Source organism: Amphiura filiformis, chromosome 19 (genome assembly GCF_039555335.1).
Source record: "Amphiura filiformis chromosome 19, Afil_fr2py, whole genome shotgun sequence".
Classification (NCBI taxonomy): domain Eukaryota; kingdom Metazoa; phylum Echinodermata; class Ophiuroidea; order Amphilepidida; family Amphiuridae; genus Amphiura; species Amphiura filiformis.
The window spans coordinates 51,039,199-51,059,215 of record NC_092646.1 but is presented as its reverse complement, the minus strand read 5'-3'; the positions used below and the strand labels follow the sequence as shown (position 1 = coordinate 51,059,215).

The window sequence follows — 20,017 nt, the reverse complement described above, 5'->3', positions numbered from 1 at the left end:
TGCACAAAGTTCAAATGATGAAGAGTGCACAACATATAAATTAAGATAAATCCTTGTCGAACAGAAATGTCTTCAGAGCCGATTTGAACTGAAGTCTATTGCACATGTGTGAGTGGGCAGCTGATTCCATAATTTTGGCGCTGAAACCGAAAAGGCACGATTGCCATATGTATATGTGCGAACGGAACCGAGTGGGGATGGCTTTAGCAGATGTTGACTTGAAGAACGTAGTGAGCGCGTCGGCGTGTAGATGGTAACCAGGTCAGCAAAATATGGAGGTGCAAGTCCGTGGATAATCTTGAATGTCAAGAGAAGAGTCTTAAACATTATCCGTTTGCGTACCGGCAACCAATGAAGTTGGCGAAGAATGGGACTCGAAGATTTTGGTGGCTCTGAAAAGTCACCAAATCAGTCTTCAGTGAACGGCTCTTTTCAGAGCCACCAAAATCTTTATATTAGCAGATAGGCGAGATCTGCTTGTTCTCTGTTGACAAGGGGCAGTCTTTAGTGAACGGCTCTTTTCAGAGTCATCAGTAGGCAAGGGGCGGTCTTTCTTAGGTACTCTGTCCTGAAGAAGTCAGAGCTACTCCTGACGAAAGCTTGACAGTTCTATACTTGTCCGACGGCGAACCCGCTAAACACCCACTAATTATCATTAATTTACATGTACAGACCTCTTTCCTAGTAAAAGTGGTACAATTGTGATTTTACCCATTTGTTTTTAACTACACATATCTCGAGATTAAAACAAGCAAATTGAACAGAACAAATGGCATTTAAAGACTGCGACCTTGATGTTGATGTAAGCATTATACTACAACAGTATTTTCTAATTGCCAAAGAAGAAGGCGCTTTTCACTTGCACATTTTTTTAGAGGCATGTCTTGTGGAGTGGTGATGAAGTTTTCCATTTTACACAAAAAATCCCGAAGGCACCTGAAGTTAATATCAGAAATTAAAAGATCAGATTACCATAAAAACGAAACAATACTCTACAATGATGGTTTTGATTTAGATACCATGTTGTTGTCCACATATCATTATTTCACAGCTATGGCAATGAAAAGAATAACGATTATATTCGCATATTGATAGTTATGTTCTTTTTTAAAGTTCAGTGCGTATTGACTAATGTGTATTATATATATCCAAGGTGTAATTTAACACCCGCCCACAAGGTGGCTTGTACTATACCAGTTGAAATCCATACAACTCCTAGTCCTATGGATTACATGACCTGAAAGTGGTACTACACCCTTGATAAATGCGTGATTATTTTTAGCATTTTTCTCAAAAAATAATAAACACTGGTAACAAACGTTATGTATATATTTATAGGGGCAAGAAATCCAGTTATTACATTGGAATTTCAGTGACTCAAAACAAGCGGTACGTTATTTATGATAAGAAAAGTGGTACCGCTAGAATGTACCTCATTTCTTAACATATAATGAACCACTTGTCTTGAAGTAATTGGATTCCTTGCCCCTAAATGTACATAACTTATGTTTCCAGTGTGTAGTTATTTTTTGAGAAAAAATGCACAATCAGGGGTGTAGTACCACCTTAATCTCTCACACAAGGTGCATATTCCAAATGGAATCACCATTCAGGCCCGTCTTAACGTAATGTGTTCCACATGGGGTGTATGGATTACTGGGCTGATAATTCCCAAATCAAATGCTCTACCAGCTGGGGACAGTACTCAGTCTTGACGACAAATTGAATCCATGGAATTTGGTTAAGATTTTCCTGACAATTCTGCCTTTTCTTGCCTCCAGCTATTGCCAAAAATGTTATAAAGTACATTTCAGATTTATCTTTTGTGTTTTGTGGCTTTCAAACAGCAGCCTGCATGGAAGCAACTATAGAGTGGTGTGAAAAACCACAGAGACGTGATCAATAAATCTATTTAGTAACATACGCATAATTAATGGAATATAATTTTTTGAAATATTTTTCAATTGCCGTTCGGTTCTCGACCAGTCTACAACTTGTAATATTTTACTATAAACTATCATAATGGGTCCAAGATACTTTGTATTCTTCGTGGTCGTGTGCATCATGACTGAGACAAGTGCAAACACGCTGAACCGAGCCAAACGAGCCTGTATGATGGATCCCACCTGTAAGTACTCCTTTTTTGTATGATTATCTGATTATAAACAAACGGCCAGTGTACATCAACAACCAGTAACAACAGTACACAAATAATTTGAAACATACAAGAGTCTCTTTTTCAGCCGTTAAGGGGGTACTACACCCCTGTGGTAAATTTGTGGCTATTTTTTGCATTTTTCAAAAAAAAAATAATAACACACTGGTAACAAAAGTTATGTATATTATTGGGGCAAGGGATCCAATTACTACGCTGAAATTTCAGTGACTCAAGACCAGCGGTTCAGTATATATGATAGGAAAATGAGGTACATCCTAGCGGTACCTTATTTCTTATCATAAATAACGCTTGTCTTGGGTCACTGAAATTACAGTGTAGCAATTGGATTCCTTGCCCCTATATTATACGTAACTTTTGTTACCAGTGTGTTATTAGTTTTTGACAAAAAATGCAAAAATAGACACAAATTTATCGAGGGTGTAGTACGCCCTTAATGAGCAGTACCATTTTGAGCTGCAACATCTTGGATATGAATGATTTATACTTATGTGAAATAGAAAGTTTAATCTGTGCAATGATTCCTCAATTGTGTATTACTTTTGTGCAATTTGTAAAATCGCCTTAATTCTGGATTCTATGTAGGCTTATGTCAAATGTGCTTTTATTTTTTATATTGCTTGTGCTATATTTTTTTTCATTTACTTTCTTATACATTATGGTAGCTGATAGTTTGTTTTAAATTGTAAAAAAAATGTGTCAGTGTTTCAAGTAAATTTTGGGGGGGGGGGGAAGGAGTATGGAGTTGTGTACGCATGTTTGTTGATATAGGATGAGGAGTGCACTAGACTATGTAAGTAGGGGTGTGGGGTGCAAGGGGTGTGTGGAGTGTAAACGATCAAGCAAAATCAGTCGGAACTCGGAAAAATTTAATTTTCAGTTTTTTATAGGATAGAAAAAAGCATTCACAAAGCTGGAATTTGCAGAAAGCCCCATTGAAATTGAACAACCAGTTCCAAAGATATAAGCAATTAAAGAGTTTCCAAAACAAGAGGAAACAAAAGGAAATATTTCCTTTCACTTACTTCACTTAAAGCTTTCCTCCCATGACACAGGTAGGTCCTGGAGATAGCTGCCTAGCCACTATGCTTCGCCACTCAGCTCTGTTGTTTGCCATCCGACCGGCTTCTACTACGGATTGGATTCCCACTGCACTGCAGTTTGCTTTGATGTTGTCCATCCAGCGCATTGGGGGTCTTCCTTTAGGTCGTTTCCCTGAGATTCTTCCTTCTAATACGATTTTTGGATATCTGGATGGAGGCATTCTTTTCACATGGCCATAGTAGGACAGCTGTTTTGCACGGATCTTGTTCATTACAGTGCACTGGTAATCAAGGGTGTCTCTGATTGAGGTGTTCCTAATCCTGTCCCTTCTAGTAACACCCAGGATTTTTCTGAGACAAGCCATTTCAAATACCAGAAGTCGCTGCTCATCACGTTTTTTGATTGTCCAGGCTTCAGAGGCATAGGTTGCTATAGAAAGCACCAGTACTTTGTACAATTCCAATTTTGTTATGGTGGATATTTCTTTGGATTTCCAAATGGGGTTGAGTTTTTGCATGATGCCCATGGCCAAGCCAATTCTCCTTTTGATGTCTTTCTCGCTGCTTGCCTTTTCAGTGATCACTCCACCTAGATAGATGAATGATTCCACCTGCTCAAGGGTGGAATTTCCAATGGATATGGTGGCTTTTGTTGTTTCTCTACCAATCACCTGGACTTCGGTTTTAGCGATGTTTATTGTCAGACCAAACCTCATGCTTTCATTGTGTACTTTATCGACTAGAGTTTGGAGGTTAATTTCAGAGTCGGCCAGTAAAACAATATCATCGGCAAATCTCAGGTTGTTGATGAGCTGTCCTTGAATTGTAATTCCAATGCCGACATCTTCAATAGCTAGGCGTAGAACCAGTTCCAGCAAGATGTTAAACAGCTGGGGGGAGAGAATGCATCCCTGTCTGACTCCTGTTTGAGTGGTGAACCAGTTTGTCAGCTCTTCATTCACTCTTACTGCACTTTTAGAGGTGTTATATAAGGCTTGGAGAAGTCTAACCATTTTTCTAGAGTAGCCTAGGTGGTCCATAGCCTTCCAAAGACCTTCTTGCCAAACAGTATCAAAAGCTTTTTGATAGTCGATGTAGCAGCAGTATAGTGGTTTCCCTATCTCCGTGCATTTTTCAGCCAGTTGTCGTAGCGAAAACAATTGGTCCACTGTACTCCTGCCTGCTCTAAATCCTGCCTGAGATTCTGAGAGGATCTCTTCAGTTTTCTTCTGGATTCTAGATTGGATGATCGAGCAAAATACTTTCCTGCCAAGCTCAGGAGGCTGATACCTCTGTAATCTCCGCAGTCCATTTCATCCTGTTGCTTAAATATGGGGACAGTGACCGCCTTCCCCCAGTCCTCAGGAATTACTTCGACTCCCATATCTTGTTGCAGAGTTTTAGAAGAGCATTGCATCCAGCTTCTCCTGCTGCCTTGATTTCTTCCGCTGATATACCATCTTCTCCTGCTGCTTTATTTCCCTTGAGGCGTTTGATGGCCAGTTCCACTTCAGATTTGAGAATGTGGGGCTCTATGTCTTCAGTTGAAGTACTTGGTAGAGACTGTAAGATACTTGTATCGGATGGGATGGGTTGATTATACAGCTCCTCATAGTTTTCTTTCCATCTGTCCTTTATTTTCTTGTCATCGGTGAGCACCTCGCCACCTTTGTCCTTTACACCTCTCATACGAGTAGATTTTGATCCAGTGATGGTCTTGATGGTAGTGTAAACCTCTTTGGTTTTCTTTGCATCATTTACATGCTCCACATCTTTGCACAGATTTTGAAGCCATACTTCTTTGCACTGTTTACACTTCCGTTTTATTTCTCTGTTGAGAAAGTTGTACCTTGGCTTTTTTGAGTTGTCTTTGAGTCTTTCCTGCTTCACCTTACTTCTTTCTTCCGTCAGCTTAAGAACTTCGGCAGTTAACCAAGGTTTTTGTCTCTGAGGTTTCTTTGCTCCTAGGACCTTGTCAGCTGTTTCATTAAAGCCTGACTTAATATTCTGCCATAGCTCTTCCGTCTCTATGTCTGTGTCGGGTAGTTCAATTAGTGGGTTAAATTTTCCACCAATTGTTACTTGGTAGTCACTGTAAGTCTGCTGTAGGTACAGTTTGCTTACATCAAATTTCTTGATCTTGTATTGTTTCCCTCTGGATCTAAGTTTCAGTTTAATGTTGGCTAAAACAAGTTGGTGGTCAGATCCGATGTCTGCGCTGGGAAAGCTGCGCGAGGAAGTCACGCTCGTTTTCCATTTTTGTCGTATTAGGATAAAATCGATCTTGTTCCTTGTGGAACCATCTGGGGATTCCCAGGTCCACTGGCGACTTGGTTTGAATTCTTTGAAGAGAGTGTTTGTGATACACAGGCTATTCGATGAACAAAAGCTGAGCAGCTTTTCACCTCTGTCGTTTGCTTCTCCAATACCAAACTGCCCAATAACGCCATTCCATGGTTCCCAGTCGATACCAACTTTCGCGTTGAAATCACCCATGATGATAAGGATGTCTTGGGAAGGTGTTTTATTTATTTCCAATTGCAGTTGGTCATAAAAGTCTTCAATATCTTCGTCTGGGTATGACGTTGTAGGTGCATACACCTGCATAATGGTAGCTGTTCCTATTTGAGTGCGAAGCCTTGCTGTAATTAGCCTTTCTGAAATAGGATTGTAGCCGAGGAGTGATCTCTGGGCATTCTTGTTGAGAATTAAGGCAACCCCTGCTCTGTGAGTAGATCCACTACCGGCGCTCAATATTTGGTAACCATCTTGTGTGAAATCTCCTGATTCTATCCAATGGGTTTCTGATATACCCATTATCTCCCACTTGTAGTTCTCCAATTGGTGAATAAGTAATTCTAAGTTACCAGGCTGGTGAAGGGACCTGACATTCCATGTCCCGATACCAATCTTTTTCTTGGCATGTAAAAGTGCCCTTCTATCATCAGGGTTATTAGCAGCATCCGTCTAATTGGGTTTCGGAGTGGTGTTCGCCCTGCTGTAGGAGGACCATCACTCTTTCCGATTGGCTTTAGGGGTGGTGCATCATCATGCACTGGATGGTGATCCAGGCCCTGAGTTAGTCGGTGCGAATGTAAATCCGGGGCTTTAACCCGGGTGCTGTTTGTTGAACTCATCATAGTGGTTAAGTTTCAGTGGTCTAAACCAAGGTAGGACGAAGGACCAGTTCTCTCTCTACAGGTCACTAACTGGTGACTTTGTTAGATTTATTTCTCCTCCTAACTGTAGACAAACCTGGAGATAAGGCTCGATGATCTTGAAGATGATGTCATACAGTAAGCAAAATCTGCAACCCTCCAGACTGCTCCAACAGCCTTTCAGATCACAGACTATTGCCCCCAGAGCCCCGTCTGTTAACTCTACCGCAAGGCAAAGCCGTAACAGGTGGTACGCGATTGACTTGCAATCTTCGTGAACGTGGGGGTTGGTAACTACAGAGAGGCGATTAGGAACAGGAGGACTGATGGAAATGTCTCTTGTGCCTACAACCTTGAAGTATAGTAAGAATAGCAAAGCAAGCAAAGGGTAAGAAGCATGCAGAAGAAAGGCAAGGGCATGCAGGGAGAAAGATGGGTTAGGTAGGGAGAGCAAAGCAGGTTGGAGTTGCGCTTCATGCAGCCAGTTTTACCACCCAATATTTCCTTTGTTTGAATATTTCTCAAAATCAATATTTGCGAGTTCTGACTGATTTTGCTTGATCGCATCACATATGGTATGTCCCCGATTGGATAGTACCATATCACAGTATGTCCACGTTAAGGCGACTCACTGCTGCAACTTGGTGTCCTCGGTTAGCGGTTACACAATTTCAGTCCTCGTTTGGAGGCGCTTACCGACAGGGGTGTGTGGTATGTAGGGGTGAGCTGGTGTTGTGGTGTACTTAGTTTGTATGTAGGTGTTTGTAGGGGTGAACTGGTGAATATGTAACGGGAAGTATACGTACTGCAATAAGGATTGTTTATTAGTTTCATTTTTTTTTAACTTCTTGCCTTTTTAGATGTTGATGTTATTATGAAATCAGTTTTCCTGGTTTTTGAAAACTATTATAATTTTATGTTCTTATAATTTTGTTACTATCGTTTAAATAATTGGACTAATTTGCAAACTTGTCACTTTAATCTGTATCTATATTATTATTCATTACGGACATGAGGGAGAACAATGATTGTTATATTGAACATGTTTTACAGTGAATAAATTATTTAATATTATAGCATGTTTTAATACAGGATTATCTAACTAAATAAATAAGATAAATTTCAGTGTTTATATAGCGCCTTATCACAGATGACGGAGTGTTCAAAGCGCTGAAATTTCGCTGTCACGGTGAATTATCACAATCAGATCGCATCAACTAGGCATTGTGCAGCCGGAATAGCGCAAACATGTCAGCACTTATATTGTAACATCCACCATTTATCTGTGCAGCTCCCCCAAATTCCATTGGGTGAAGGAAGTTTTTGTTAACCAAACAACTAATCACCGATTTTTTGAAGCAGGAGGAAACCGGAGATCCCGGAGAAAACCTGCGAGAGCGTGTATGGTATCGGGATAAACCAAGTGCACATGAGTCCTTGTGCCGCGCCGGGGCTTGAACCCGGTACCTCACTAGTGCAAAGCCAGGGAACTACTGCTGCGCTAACTCGCTAACTACCATAGCAATGAATGAATTCAACTTTTGAATAATTATAACATTAAATGAGTTCGGCTCTATAATGAGTTGCCTATCCAGTTGAGGGAGGCGGTGTCTGTACCTGCTTTCAAGCGTTTGCTTAAAACACATTTGTATTAATGTTGGTTGTATTTGTTTCTTGCTTCATTTTTGCCTGTATATTTTGTAAGGCGCTGTGCTCATTGTTTAGAGCGCCATATAAGTGTTGATTAATAATAATAATAATAATAATAATACATTATATAAAGCAGGTTGCTTCACCACCTGTGAATGTCGCGTTCAGGAACCGCGTGAACGTTGAGGTGGAGGCCGATATATTCAATTATTGTATTCATCTATTGCTATGGTAGTTAATCCTGTTACATCATCATTTCTACGACGAATACAGCGTAAATTAGTTCATAGTTTAGGTCTTGGTAGGTTTAGGGTTTGTGGCTGAAAGTTTATAAGTAGAGGGTAAAATTATATGTCCATATCCTTGCACCCCATAAAAACCTTTATCTCAAAATTTTATATCTATAAAACCGCATAAGAAGTTTTTTGATTTGATGTATATGAGCATTTTTCGCAATCAGATCGCATCAACTAGGCCAGTTGCAACCGAACCTGGCGCATACATATCTGTACTTAAAGCCATATTACAACATTTTCATGCAAAATAGATTAGCATTTCTTTGCCATAAAATGTTAGTTTTTATTGTCAGATATATCCACTTTTATTTTTGAGCCGAACAACTACGGCAAAGCAAAGAAAATTGGAATTTACTACCAGCGCATATGTCGCCAATACGTACCACGTCCTTCGGCCATGTTATGGTACGACCCTTTGTTGTGTAGATCACCGTCCCGAACGCCGTGTACGTACTGTGTGTTATGAACATCGTGTATGCGTTCGTATAATTCCATCGTAATAATAAAATGCCGGTTCCATCGTTTTATTCAAAATCTCGGATTTTGACAAAACTACAGCACCTAGAGTCTTGACTTTTGCAGGGTATATTGGTTTAATAAAGTACAATATAATCGTGTTAAAAAATGAATTAAAAAAATCAGTGAGGGCGTCCTCCTCAGCAAATGTTATAATATGGCTTTAACAATGTAACATCCACCAACGTATCTATGCAGCTCCCCCAAATTCCATTGGGTGAAGAACATTTTTGAAAACCAAGCAACTAATCACCGATTTTTTGAAAGCAGGAGCAAACCGGAGATCCCAGAGAAAACCTGCGAGAGCGAGCATAGAACCGGGATAAACCAAGTGCACATACAGTCCTTGGGCACGGCCGGGGCTTGAACACGGAACCTCACCTGTGCAAGGCGAGGGAACAACCGCTGCGCCAACTCGCTCTCCCAAAGCCTAAGGCCAAAAAAGAAAGTTTTTACCTATAGCACGCGCATTACGTTTTGACGGCTTATTTTATGCATTAGAATATTGTTCAAAAAAAAACCCGGCAAAATCGCAAAAAATAATATAAAACACGACTAGAGTAAACATTAAACACATTTAAGTTCAATTTGATTAACATTGAACATTTACACATTACACAACAAACGAGCGTAGTGAAAACTATTGGAGAAAACATCACACATTTTTTTTAATACCTTTTTTAATCTGCAGGTTGAAAGAGGATCATAATATTCTTGAATATGAGAGTGTCGGAGAGACCCACTGTAAATTCCCATTCCGGTTTGTCATTTGAAGACATGAAAAAAAAAGCTTTTCGCATTTGACTTTTTTGACCTGCTACGGGAAACAAACATGTTTTTTTGGCCTAATAGACGTGTTTTTATTAATCTTATTCATTATCATCATGTTCACTTTATCATGTATTTTTTATTTATATAGGCAATGGCGGGCCGGCTCTAACCGAAGGAAACCCAGGCAAGTATTCCTAATTATCTGCACGGTTTTTATAATAGGAATAACATAATTGTATATCACAGTTGAAATACATACACCCCCTATGAAAGACGTGACCTTAATCTTCCACACAATCAGTGTGAATTTCAGTATGAGGTTACCTAAATGAATGACATTTGTAAACTAATCCTCCCTATGGCACGGTTGTTTGATGTATATAGAATTGGCATCATTATTAACTAAATGCAAACTATTTTTGGATACACGTTTTCTAGTCTTTTTTCATAACCAGTTATCAAAAGTATCCAAACGTAAAATATTAAAATTATGTGCTAACTCTTAGCCTGTACTCAAACATTTTGAGCTTAGACTTGTGCCAACTCTTAGAATTCTGCGACTTCAATAATTGTCTGATAATATTGCCTGTTAGAACTAAAGGATTAGGATTTAGCTATGTTTCATTTGACAAAGCAGGATAATATTTGTTTAATTCCAAAATAATTTGCCAGGCCAATTTGCAATTTTACACTACTTGGGGGTTAAGGGGTTGAACTTTTCTTTGTGGGCTGGTTTTAAGGGGGTTGATTTTCTTCTATTTAGGGGTTGAGCTAGCAAAACAATTCATATTATTAATATTATTATTATTATTATTATTATTATTATTATTATTATTATTATTATTATTATTATTATTATTATTATTATTATTATTATTATTATTATTATTATTATTATTATTATTAGTGTGTTCGTCCACGCAGCCATGTACAACTGATGGTAGAGTCTGTGTTGACGGTACATGTCAGTGTCCAGTAGGATTTACAGGGGCAACTTGTGCTGAAGAAAGTGTTCGTAAGTGTGTTTTAATCATGTTTAATATAATTATTGTTCACAAATAACCTGGTACACGCATGAATTTATGGGTTTCTTATGCATCGCATCACAATAATACAAATTCACATCTAAGCTACATACGTACACAAACTTTATTTATGGCATCAGGTCGACATCCCTTATCAAACCGTACAGGGTGTCCCAGAAATTGTGCATCACATACGAAAATTGTATTTGATTCGGTTGACTGGTTGCGAAGAAATTAACGATTACATAATGCGCGCATCTATGCAGTTCATTCCAACATAAACGCTCTTTAAGCATAAAGTCATTGTTCATTGAATTTACAACGATATGACAAAACAGGCGAAAATGGTAACTTTTTGTACAAGATTTGCAATTTAAATTATTGCCCATTGCTCATTGCAATGAATCGAGTATATGGACACTGTGCTCTTTCATTTAAATAAAATTGCAGAAAATTATATAACTTGGGCACCAGAAACAAATTTGTTCTATCTTTGGATCGATCATCGATGCTGCTTCTATGCTATTATTATTGAACTAACAACAATCAAAATTAATGTTAAATTGATATTGGTCAATAACAATACAGGCAAAGATTCATATGTTATCACAATTAACAATAGTCAATTAATTGATTTCATAAATAATTAAGTTGACCAAGCTTCGATGGTTGATCAAATGATCGAATCAATATGCTTCTATTGCCTTAGGTAGCGTCTCTACAGAAAGAGAGTTAGCTTGCTACTCTCTTATTAAAGTGAAAGTTATGTTTATTTTTAGGTTTATGGTTTGAATTAAGGCTTAGATTATAGGTTGTGGTTGGATAAAAAGTTCAATGTTGGGTTAGGGTAAGGAGTGTTTTAATACCATGTAATGAGCTGTCCAGACTATCGGGCTGTAATCGAACTAAATTGTCAAGAAAGTAATAATGATTTATTAATTAATAATAATTTCATTTCATTTCATTTCATTTCATTTCATTTCATTTCATTTCATTTCATTTCATTCCATTCCATTCCATTCCATTCCATTCCATTCCATTCCATTCCATTCCATTCCATTTCATTTCATTTCATTTCATTGTTTATTTTAATTTTAATTTTTATTATCAATATTATTATTATTATTAATACTATTTTTCTAGTCTGTGAGTTTTATCAGTATTATTCTTATTACTATTTTTTAAGTCTGCGACCCTAACCCATGTACAAATGGAGTTGGCCAATGCAGTGAAGGATCGGAATTGTACACATGCAATTGTCCAGCAGGATACTCAGGGCCTAAATGTGAAGATGTAGTAGAAGCAGAAGGTAAAGCTGGTAAGTTTGCTTTGATCAACTTTAATTGTATTTTTAAATAAAGAAGAAATACCGTAGCATCACTGAATATTTTTCTCAGGACTGTTGTTGATAATAAATGAAGAGATTTCATATTTCTAGTCCAATAAATCAGTACTCACTGTATGCGTCTCAACACTGATGTTGTTGTGACGATCTTATGTTTACCGCTGATGATAATGGTTGCTTAGTAACGCGGTTGCCAGTTCGTTTTCCAAGAAGATCGTCAAATGCGTGACTAAGATTGTATTGCCCCTCGTCCCTGTTCATGATGTTGTCAAGGCAAGGGTAGTAGGCAAGGAGGCGGACAATAAGCGATGGATAAAGGAGGCAATTCAGAGTATTCAGAATGCAATTCGATATGTCTGATGTGCTCTAATGTCCCATAAAAAATACTGTCGAAACGCTCAAAACGCTCATTCCAGATCCCTTAAGGGTGCCAATTTCGAGATTTGGTTCTTTTGGTTTACCCATCACCTTTTTTTTTTGGTGAAATAAATGAAACTGAAACTGAACACTGATTAAGGTCATGTCTTCCGTAGGGGTGTATGGATTTCAACTTGAATAGCGCGATTTGGTATTCTTGTGTATTATTGTGCAAAAAATACGACTATTTGCCACGATGGTTTACATTTTAAAAACATGAAGGAAATATCGATTCAACTACTTCCCATTAAACGACAGACTCCAAAAGAATTTGTAGCTTTTGTTATTATGGTAAATTTAAACCAGTTTTGTTTTTATTCATTACAGGGAAAACTAAAAAATGATTTATCGACTGATGCGACATCGTGAACATTTTCGCCAAGAACTACGAACGTATCCAGCCCAGTATTGGTCAAACTTCGGCACAAATATTTTCACTAAAATAAACCTAAAATTAAACATGGTAAATGTATCCATGGTTCTTCTATAAAATAAAAGTAGAAGTAAGTGTAAAATAACACGTATTTCATTAATACAGAAGGGGCACATCATAATTTTTGGTGTGTAGGCCTATGTTCCCCATAAATTTGAGGTGGTGGGTCTTTAGGATCTGACGGCGTACCGGTAAAAGTGGGTCTTTTGGAACTGTGAGCAAGTAAAAGGTGGTCTCTTAGAGCTGCGAACAGTCAAAGTCATGGGTCTTTCTTAGCTTCTCTGAAAGCCACCTGGAGTATAGGTGACTCTAAAAGCAGAGTCCGACTCTATGTCTAAAATGACTCCATATTGGGAGTCATTTGACTCCCTTGAAGAGTCATAAATTTCTTGACTCCGCTGAAGAGTCACTGTTGATGACTCTACACAGGAGTCATTTGACTCCCAATATAGAGTCATTTTTAGACATAGAGTCGTGTAGTGGCTGGACTCTGCTCCTAGAGTAACCCAGACTCCATTAATAGAGTCACCCTGACTCCATTACAGGGTCACTCAGACAGTCCGAAAAAAAAGACAAAATAATGATACACATAGATGTACATCAAGATAAAAATTCAAAGTATAGACCTACCGGAATAGGAGACTTTACTCTGAGTTTCACGCCATAGGCGATTGTCAGACGACACGATGGAGAAATTTTGGCTTGAATGGGAGAATATACATTCCATGGTGTCAAGAGCCAAGTAATTACAGAGTCTGACTCCCATGAAGAGTCATAAATTTCATGACTCCGTCGACGACTCTGAATGTAGAGTCAATTGACCCCACAGGAAGAGTCAACTGAATCTCCTATTATAATCAGATGACTCCTTTGGAGAGACAGTGCTAGTCTACTCCACTTATAGAGTCACTTGACTCCATTCTTGCTATCAGTGTTGACAATCGCCTGAATAAAACCCAGAAATGTGAGTAATGAGTAATGTAGGGGTCTTTCGAAGCCCTATTTTGGTCAAATTTATGGGTCTTTCGGAGCAGCGAAATCCAAAAAGGGGGTATTTCCGGGGGAACATACATGTATGGTAATTTGCGGTAAATGCCCCCCATGACGTCACGCTGGGCAAATTCCATTCACTGTCACAGGAGGTTAGTGATCGTGAGTGTGAATACAAATTGACCAATCAATACAGCATTGATTTGCTAAGAATTGAACAGGGCACTGTCTCATCAAATCGCTCAAATTCGCCGTAGAAGTGATCATGTAACAGGATTAGCTAGCATAATAATATGTTAAAACAATTTTTGAATATATCGCACTGCACTAGTACGTTCACGCAGTACCTCTGCATTGAACCATATATCAAATTATAACAGGAATAAAGATCTGGGTCGCAATTCTATAGAATATTTATATCATGCAGATCACTCGCGCCTTTGAAAAGAACGGTATTGTATTGTAGACATACACATGTGATGAGTGCAACCTGCTTGTAGTGCAGGGTGATTATTCAACAACTGTTTTAACCAACCTATTGCTATGGTTTTTCATCATCACTTCTACAGCGAATACCCCTTCAAAAGTGACAGAGATGTCATAGCCGTTATACCTGCCTACACGGATTCACGGACAAACATCCCACAATGCACCACTACAATTTATTTTATTTTATTTCATTTACTTTTCGTTATTGTTTTATTGTAAAAGAACATGCATAATGGTAAATTGTTTGCGTGATTTGGTTGTGTTTCAAGGTATATAATTTGAAAGTTTTAACTTCTCCTGGTAATAGTTTAAAGATTAAAATTCAATTTAAATACATTTTTATGAAGTCAAAACATATGATTATATATTTTATATATTTTTTTTTTTTTGAAAACAAATTCCTCATTTATAAAAAAAAAAAAGGTAGCCAATCGGCTGCATTTTGCCTTACATCCAAAAAGGTAGCCAATTGGCATTTTAATGGTTACAAGGTAAGCAATTAACTGCCGAATTGGGTATTATTGGGAGCGAGACAAAAGGCAGCCAATATGCACACTTTCAGAACTCAAAATACATTGAAATTTCAAGACATGTTTGATTAGTTTTCTGTATATAAACTGATAATTGTATCGAGATATGTTTGAAAAAGCATGTGGGATATGAAAGGGCAAATAATCGTCTTCAAAATATATATAATCACATGTTTCATGCTCTTGGAAATTGTATCTTGTTATTTATTTATCTTTGGAATATAACTCTCTTTTCATGATTTCATTAAAAATGTTGTTTTTGTCGAAATAAATATTCAGTAAAGGTGTTTCCACATTTCTATTCAATTGTAACATCTTTGCGACTCTGTCTGATACTATTAATGTGGTGCATGGTCTAGCGCCTTACTTACAATCATAGCAATTCGATGCTGAATTGAGAAAGGCACATAGGCCATGACCGTAAGTTGTAACAGTTGTTATGCGTATTACTATATAGTGGTGTTATATTCTATTGATACTCATAGAAAGCTATGATATGGACCTGGGTATAAAACTATAAAACCGTAATTTTTGGTATCTATGAAAACCTATTGTTTGGCTTGCAGTTGAATATATGTGTTGAAAGAATATGGTAAGCTTCTGACTGTTCTTTGAACTGCCAGTCTGTGCTTTGAAAACAAAAACTGACAAAAATCGAACAGTTGGTAAAGGAAAAGATGCGTAATAGCCAGCCTGTGCAGATTGTAAAAATGAGTCCCAGCTGATGAGCGGCAGCGGCACATGCGTAGTGGGAAAGAAACGTATATCTGTCTATCGTACAGGTGGTGTGCGGCAATCGTATTTTGCTATATTTAGCCTGAATCCCTCGGCCCCTATCTCGAAACTATTAAACACGGCGAAACAAAATCGCCATGTGTGGCTGTTGAAGAACTAGTGGATTCGCCCTGCTATCATGGCAATTTCAGACACGAAGATATTGAGATGATGACGCTGTGCTATAGCCACAAAGGTTCTTAAATCTTATATTTACGCACATAATATGATGTAGCCATTTGCTTTGTTTTCTACTTGCTGTTTGGTTTAATTCTCTGTAATTTATTTGATTTGATTTTTTTACCTCACATTGATCCTTTACTGAGAAGCAACCAGGCTGGTTTTAGATCAGGTCGCAGCTGTGCTCAGCAAATACACATTTTGAGGAGGATCATAGAAGGCTTCAAGGATTACCAACTTCCCTTGACAGTCACTTTTGTGGACTTCAAAAAAGCCTTCGACTCCATCAACAGGTCCGTCATGTTTTCAGTGCTGCGGCATTATGGAATACCAAAGGTTGTGGTAAATTCCATCCAGGTGCTCTACAATGACTCCAATTGTGCCGTTATGGTAGATGGAAGTATCTCAAGTAAAGTGTGCTGAGGCTTGTCCATCTGTAAAGTGTGCTGAGGCTTGTGGATCAACGTCTAGGCGTTGTGCCTGTGCGTAGCGCACTATAAATCACTGCGCTTATTATTATTATTATTATTATTATTATTATTATTATTATCTCAGAGCCTTTCCAAGTAACAATTGGAGTGCTTCAGGGTGATGTGTTGGCACCATTCCTGTTCATTATCCTGGTATACTACCTTCTGAAGAAATCAACTTCTGGACTTGACGCTGGAATTGAACCTACCCACGTGGCCACGTCGGTCAAGTAGGTATTCTGCTAGGATGCTGAATGACCTGGATTTTGATGATGATATTGCCCTGTTGGAATCTTCCATAGCCCGGGCCCAGTCGCAGCTTACTGGGACTGCAACTGCAGCAGCAGATCTAGGCCTTTTCATCAGCGCAACTAAGACAGAATATCTGACTGGAAACTGTAACGCCAAACCAGCATTTGAAGTCTATGGTAGTACCATCAACCATGTCACAGACTTCAAGTACTTGGTTCCAAGATGGGCTCTAGTGCTGGAGACCTAAAAAGAAGAAAAGCACTAGCCTGAGCAGGTTTCTGGAAACTGGAACGCCTTTCGAGAAGCCCATCTCTGCCAATCGAAACAAAAAACAAGCTGTTTTAGACAACTTGTGTTACTGTCTTTCTGTATGGATGTGAGTCATGAGTAATCACCAACGACATGGAAAGCAAGATCAATGACTTTGCAACATCTTGCTACAGAGTCATGTTAAACACCAAGCGTGTGGATCGGATTCCAAATGAAACCATCTACAATCTGACCAACACCAAGATCCATCAACATCAAGATTCATCAACTCAAATTTCTTGGCCATATACTTCGTCTTGAAGACGACGAGCCTGTGAAAGAATGCCCTTTATATTCCACCACATGGGAAGAGGAAACCGGGACGGCCGCACACACTGTACTTACAGTATATCCAGCACATCCTGGTAGATAGGATGTTGCAGCCAAACAAATTTGTTTCGCTTGCCCAAGATCGCAATAGTTGGAGAAAGCTTGTAGTGGCCTGCTCCTCAGCCGACTGATGATGATGAATTTATTTGAATTATAATATTCGACCTCATTTAATAGCGCTGCCTTCTAAATGTAGCTCGATGATAGGGGCAGTCTAGACTAACAGAGGTCATAGGTTAAAATCCTGAGAAAGGAATATTCACCTTTTCCTGGCAACTCAAGGGATATATTAATTTGTGATCATAATAGAACTCTTTGGAAATGTTGAAAAACAACACATTTTTGTCATTGATTTATTCCTGTATAGCTTTGTTCATCCATGTGCCTGCTCAATATTTGTGCCGCCTTAACTCTCTCTACACGCGAGTGTCGACTGCAGACGACAAGTTTCAATTTTTTTTAATTCAAATATTTCAGAAATGTAAATTTTCATGACCATATTTGGAATCAGCATGAACAATGCATTCAAATGAGTACAAACAAACCTGGTATTGGTTCAGTGGTTCTTAGGATAGCTCTTGATATTTTGAGAATATTGGACTTTGTATGTTGAAGCATATGGCCAGCAGGCAAAGCATTATTATGTACATGCGACGTCATTAATTATAACAAATCAATTTTTAACAACTGACACGATTAATAAAATTTATGGATTCAATGTCGAACTATTGATTTTTAAATTCAATGTTTAAAATGCAAATAAAAAGCAAAAAATATCAAATTGTTTAATTATTTCAGAATATTTAGAATACTTTAATTAGAATATTATTTCTTTATCAATTGTTTTACTTAAGAGTTAAAGTTTGATCAGATCATAATCGGTGGGAATTGTCAGATGATGGTGGATGCGATATCGCCAATTTTGACGTCGCCATTGGATTAACACATAATCATGAAATCTTCACAAACAATTCCAAATTTGTTTATGTGGTGTCAAAGCAAAATTATCTTACTCTAAAACCGTTGGGGTACGTCAATGTACCCCATTGTAAGTATGTTGTATTTCAATTTATAACTGCTAACCGTCTATTTTGAATGGGGCTGTCAGCCTTGTATTTTCGCCAGCCTCGAACGTCACGTGTTGCGTGTCCTATGCCGCGTTAGGCTTTTACCACTACGCCGAAAAGTAGACCCACGTTTAGAGTGATATAGTTTCCCAAAGACCATTGACGATCCTAAACAATGAGTAATTCCCTTTGGAAGAGTGGAATAATTTTCTTACTTTCGTCTCGAGGTTTGAAAAATTGACTGCTTAATTAATATCGTAGGCTATAATAATGGGCTATTCCAGTTAAAATCCATATACCCCCTATGGAAGACGTGATCTTAATCTTCCACACAGGGAGTGTGAATTTCAAATTGGATACCTGAATGAGTGACTCCATTTGAAATGTACAATCCCTGTGTGGGAGATTAACGTTCACTGTAATTAACGTTATATATACAGTAAGCCAAAAATTAAGGTACCAGTTATGTTCATCACTGTATATCCTAAACAAAGACAGATACGTCATAATTGGAACCAGTAGCCAATAGCTGCATCTTTTATCTCGAATTTAAGACCTCACTCGTTGACATTTTTCAAGAAATAAAGACACAAGGATCCAAAAACCCAAGAAAGATGCCAATTTAAAAGTTGCAGTTTGCTTCATTGCATGCCCTATTGATTTGTACACAAAGCGTTCGTGAACAAGAGAACTAATAGCACTGCGCTTCCATTGATTAGCACGTTAAAACTAGGGTCGTGCTTTTATTGATTAGAACACAAAAGTGCTACTTTTGATTTCGTTTCTTCGTTATGTTTTAGATCACTGTTTCTTTAATTCTCAATCAATTTCAACAAATAAGGCCTTAAATCAGAGCTGAAGAGTTCAGTTCAGTTCAGTTCAGTTTTATTTCATCAAATTCATCCATTAAATAAATACAATATAAAAAAGCTTTTACAAACATCGTATAATATGGTGAAATGATGAGGATGCCACTGAACGCAGAGCGTGTTGTTGTGGCACCCTTTACAGAAGTTAGTATTAAATAATTATGATAAACTTTAGACTTTAAATTTTTAGAATAATAATAAATACAATAGCAAGATATATGCCTTGTGGGTTAGGTATAAACTAATTATCACAAGAGCTGTGCTTTCAATTATAAATCAATGAGTAGTGATGGTGAAAATAACAACCAAACCTACACAGTAGGTGTAAAAGGTTGTAAAATCCCATTATAATATAAAACAGTTCAGGCATGGCATAAGTATTACGGTACAATAGTAACAAAAATGTAAAAATTAGCCCGGGTGAAAGCATAAGCACATGATTGTACGTGCACTTGCAACGAGTCTATATAATGAGCTAAGTTATAACTAACATAGCAGGTAACTATATATTTAATGCAATATTTTGTAAATTAAATCTACATATTTAATGGAACGATAAATTAACATGGTAAATGGTGTATAGTTCTGCAGAGCAAGAACAATGAAATGCAAAAGTGATAATCTGCATACAAGGCAAAGCGAGCTAACAAAATTTATCAAATAGCTTATTTTTAAGATAACGCAGTAATAATAATAATGAATAGAGACTGGGACAATACAATCAGACAGACAAACGGGTCCGATTTGTTGTGGAACATATATACTGAATTAATTTTATGCAAGTAGATCCTGAAAATGAGAAGGAAAAACCAAACAAAAACAACAACTGCAGGTGTAGGCTAATCAGTGTTGTACATATGTGCTGATGAGGATTTTTTAGAGTTGGATTTGAAAGATGGCACTGAACTACAAGATTTGATAGACTGG

The 20,017-nt window shown here is 37.8% G+C and overlaps 1 protein-coding gene across 1 annotated transcript; it reads left to right on the top strand.

Annotated features, from left to right (window-relative positions):
* The first annotated feature begins 1,928 nt into the window (after positions 1–1,928).
* Positions 1,929–14,697, top strand: LOC140141444 (uncharacterized). The gene is made up of 5 exons (XM_072163299.1): positions 1,929–2,128; positions 9,759–9,794; positions 10,518–10,625; positions 11,822–11,953; positions 12,725–14,697. The coding sequence occupies exons 1-5, from the start codon at positions 2,023–2,025 to the stop codon at positions 12,739–12,741; spliced, it is 399 nt and encodes a 132-aa protein (XP_072019400.1). The 5' UTR covers positions 1,929–2,022; the 3' UTR covers positions 12,742–14,697.
* The last annotated feature ends 5,320 nt before the right edge of the window (positions 14,698–20,017 follow it).

Bases quoted from the DNA above. Each gene is read 5' to 3' on its own strand.
- LOC140141444 (XM_072163299.1), top strand. From the start codon at position 2,023: ATGGGTCCAAGATACTTTGTATTCTTCGTGGTCGTGTGCATCATGACT. The intron at 2,129-9,758 runs GTAAGTACTCCT...TTATTTATATAG, and splicing joins CTGTATGATGGATCCCACCT to GCAATGGCGGGCCGGCTCTA. The intron at 10,626-11,821 runs GTAAGTGTGTTT...CTATTTTTTAAG, and splicing joins TTGTGCTGAAGAAAGTGTTC to TCTGCGACCCTAACCCATGT.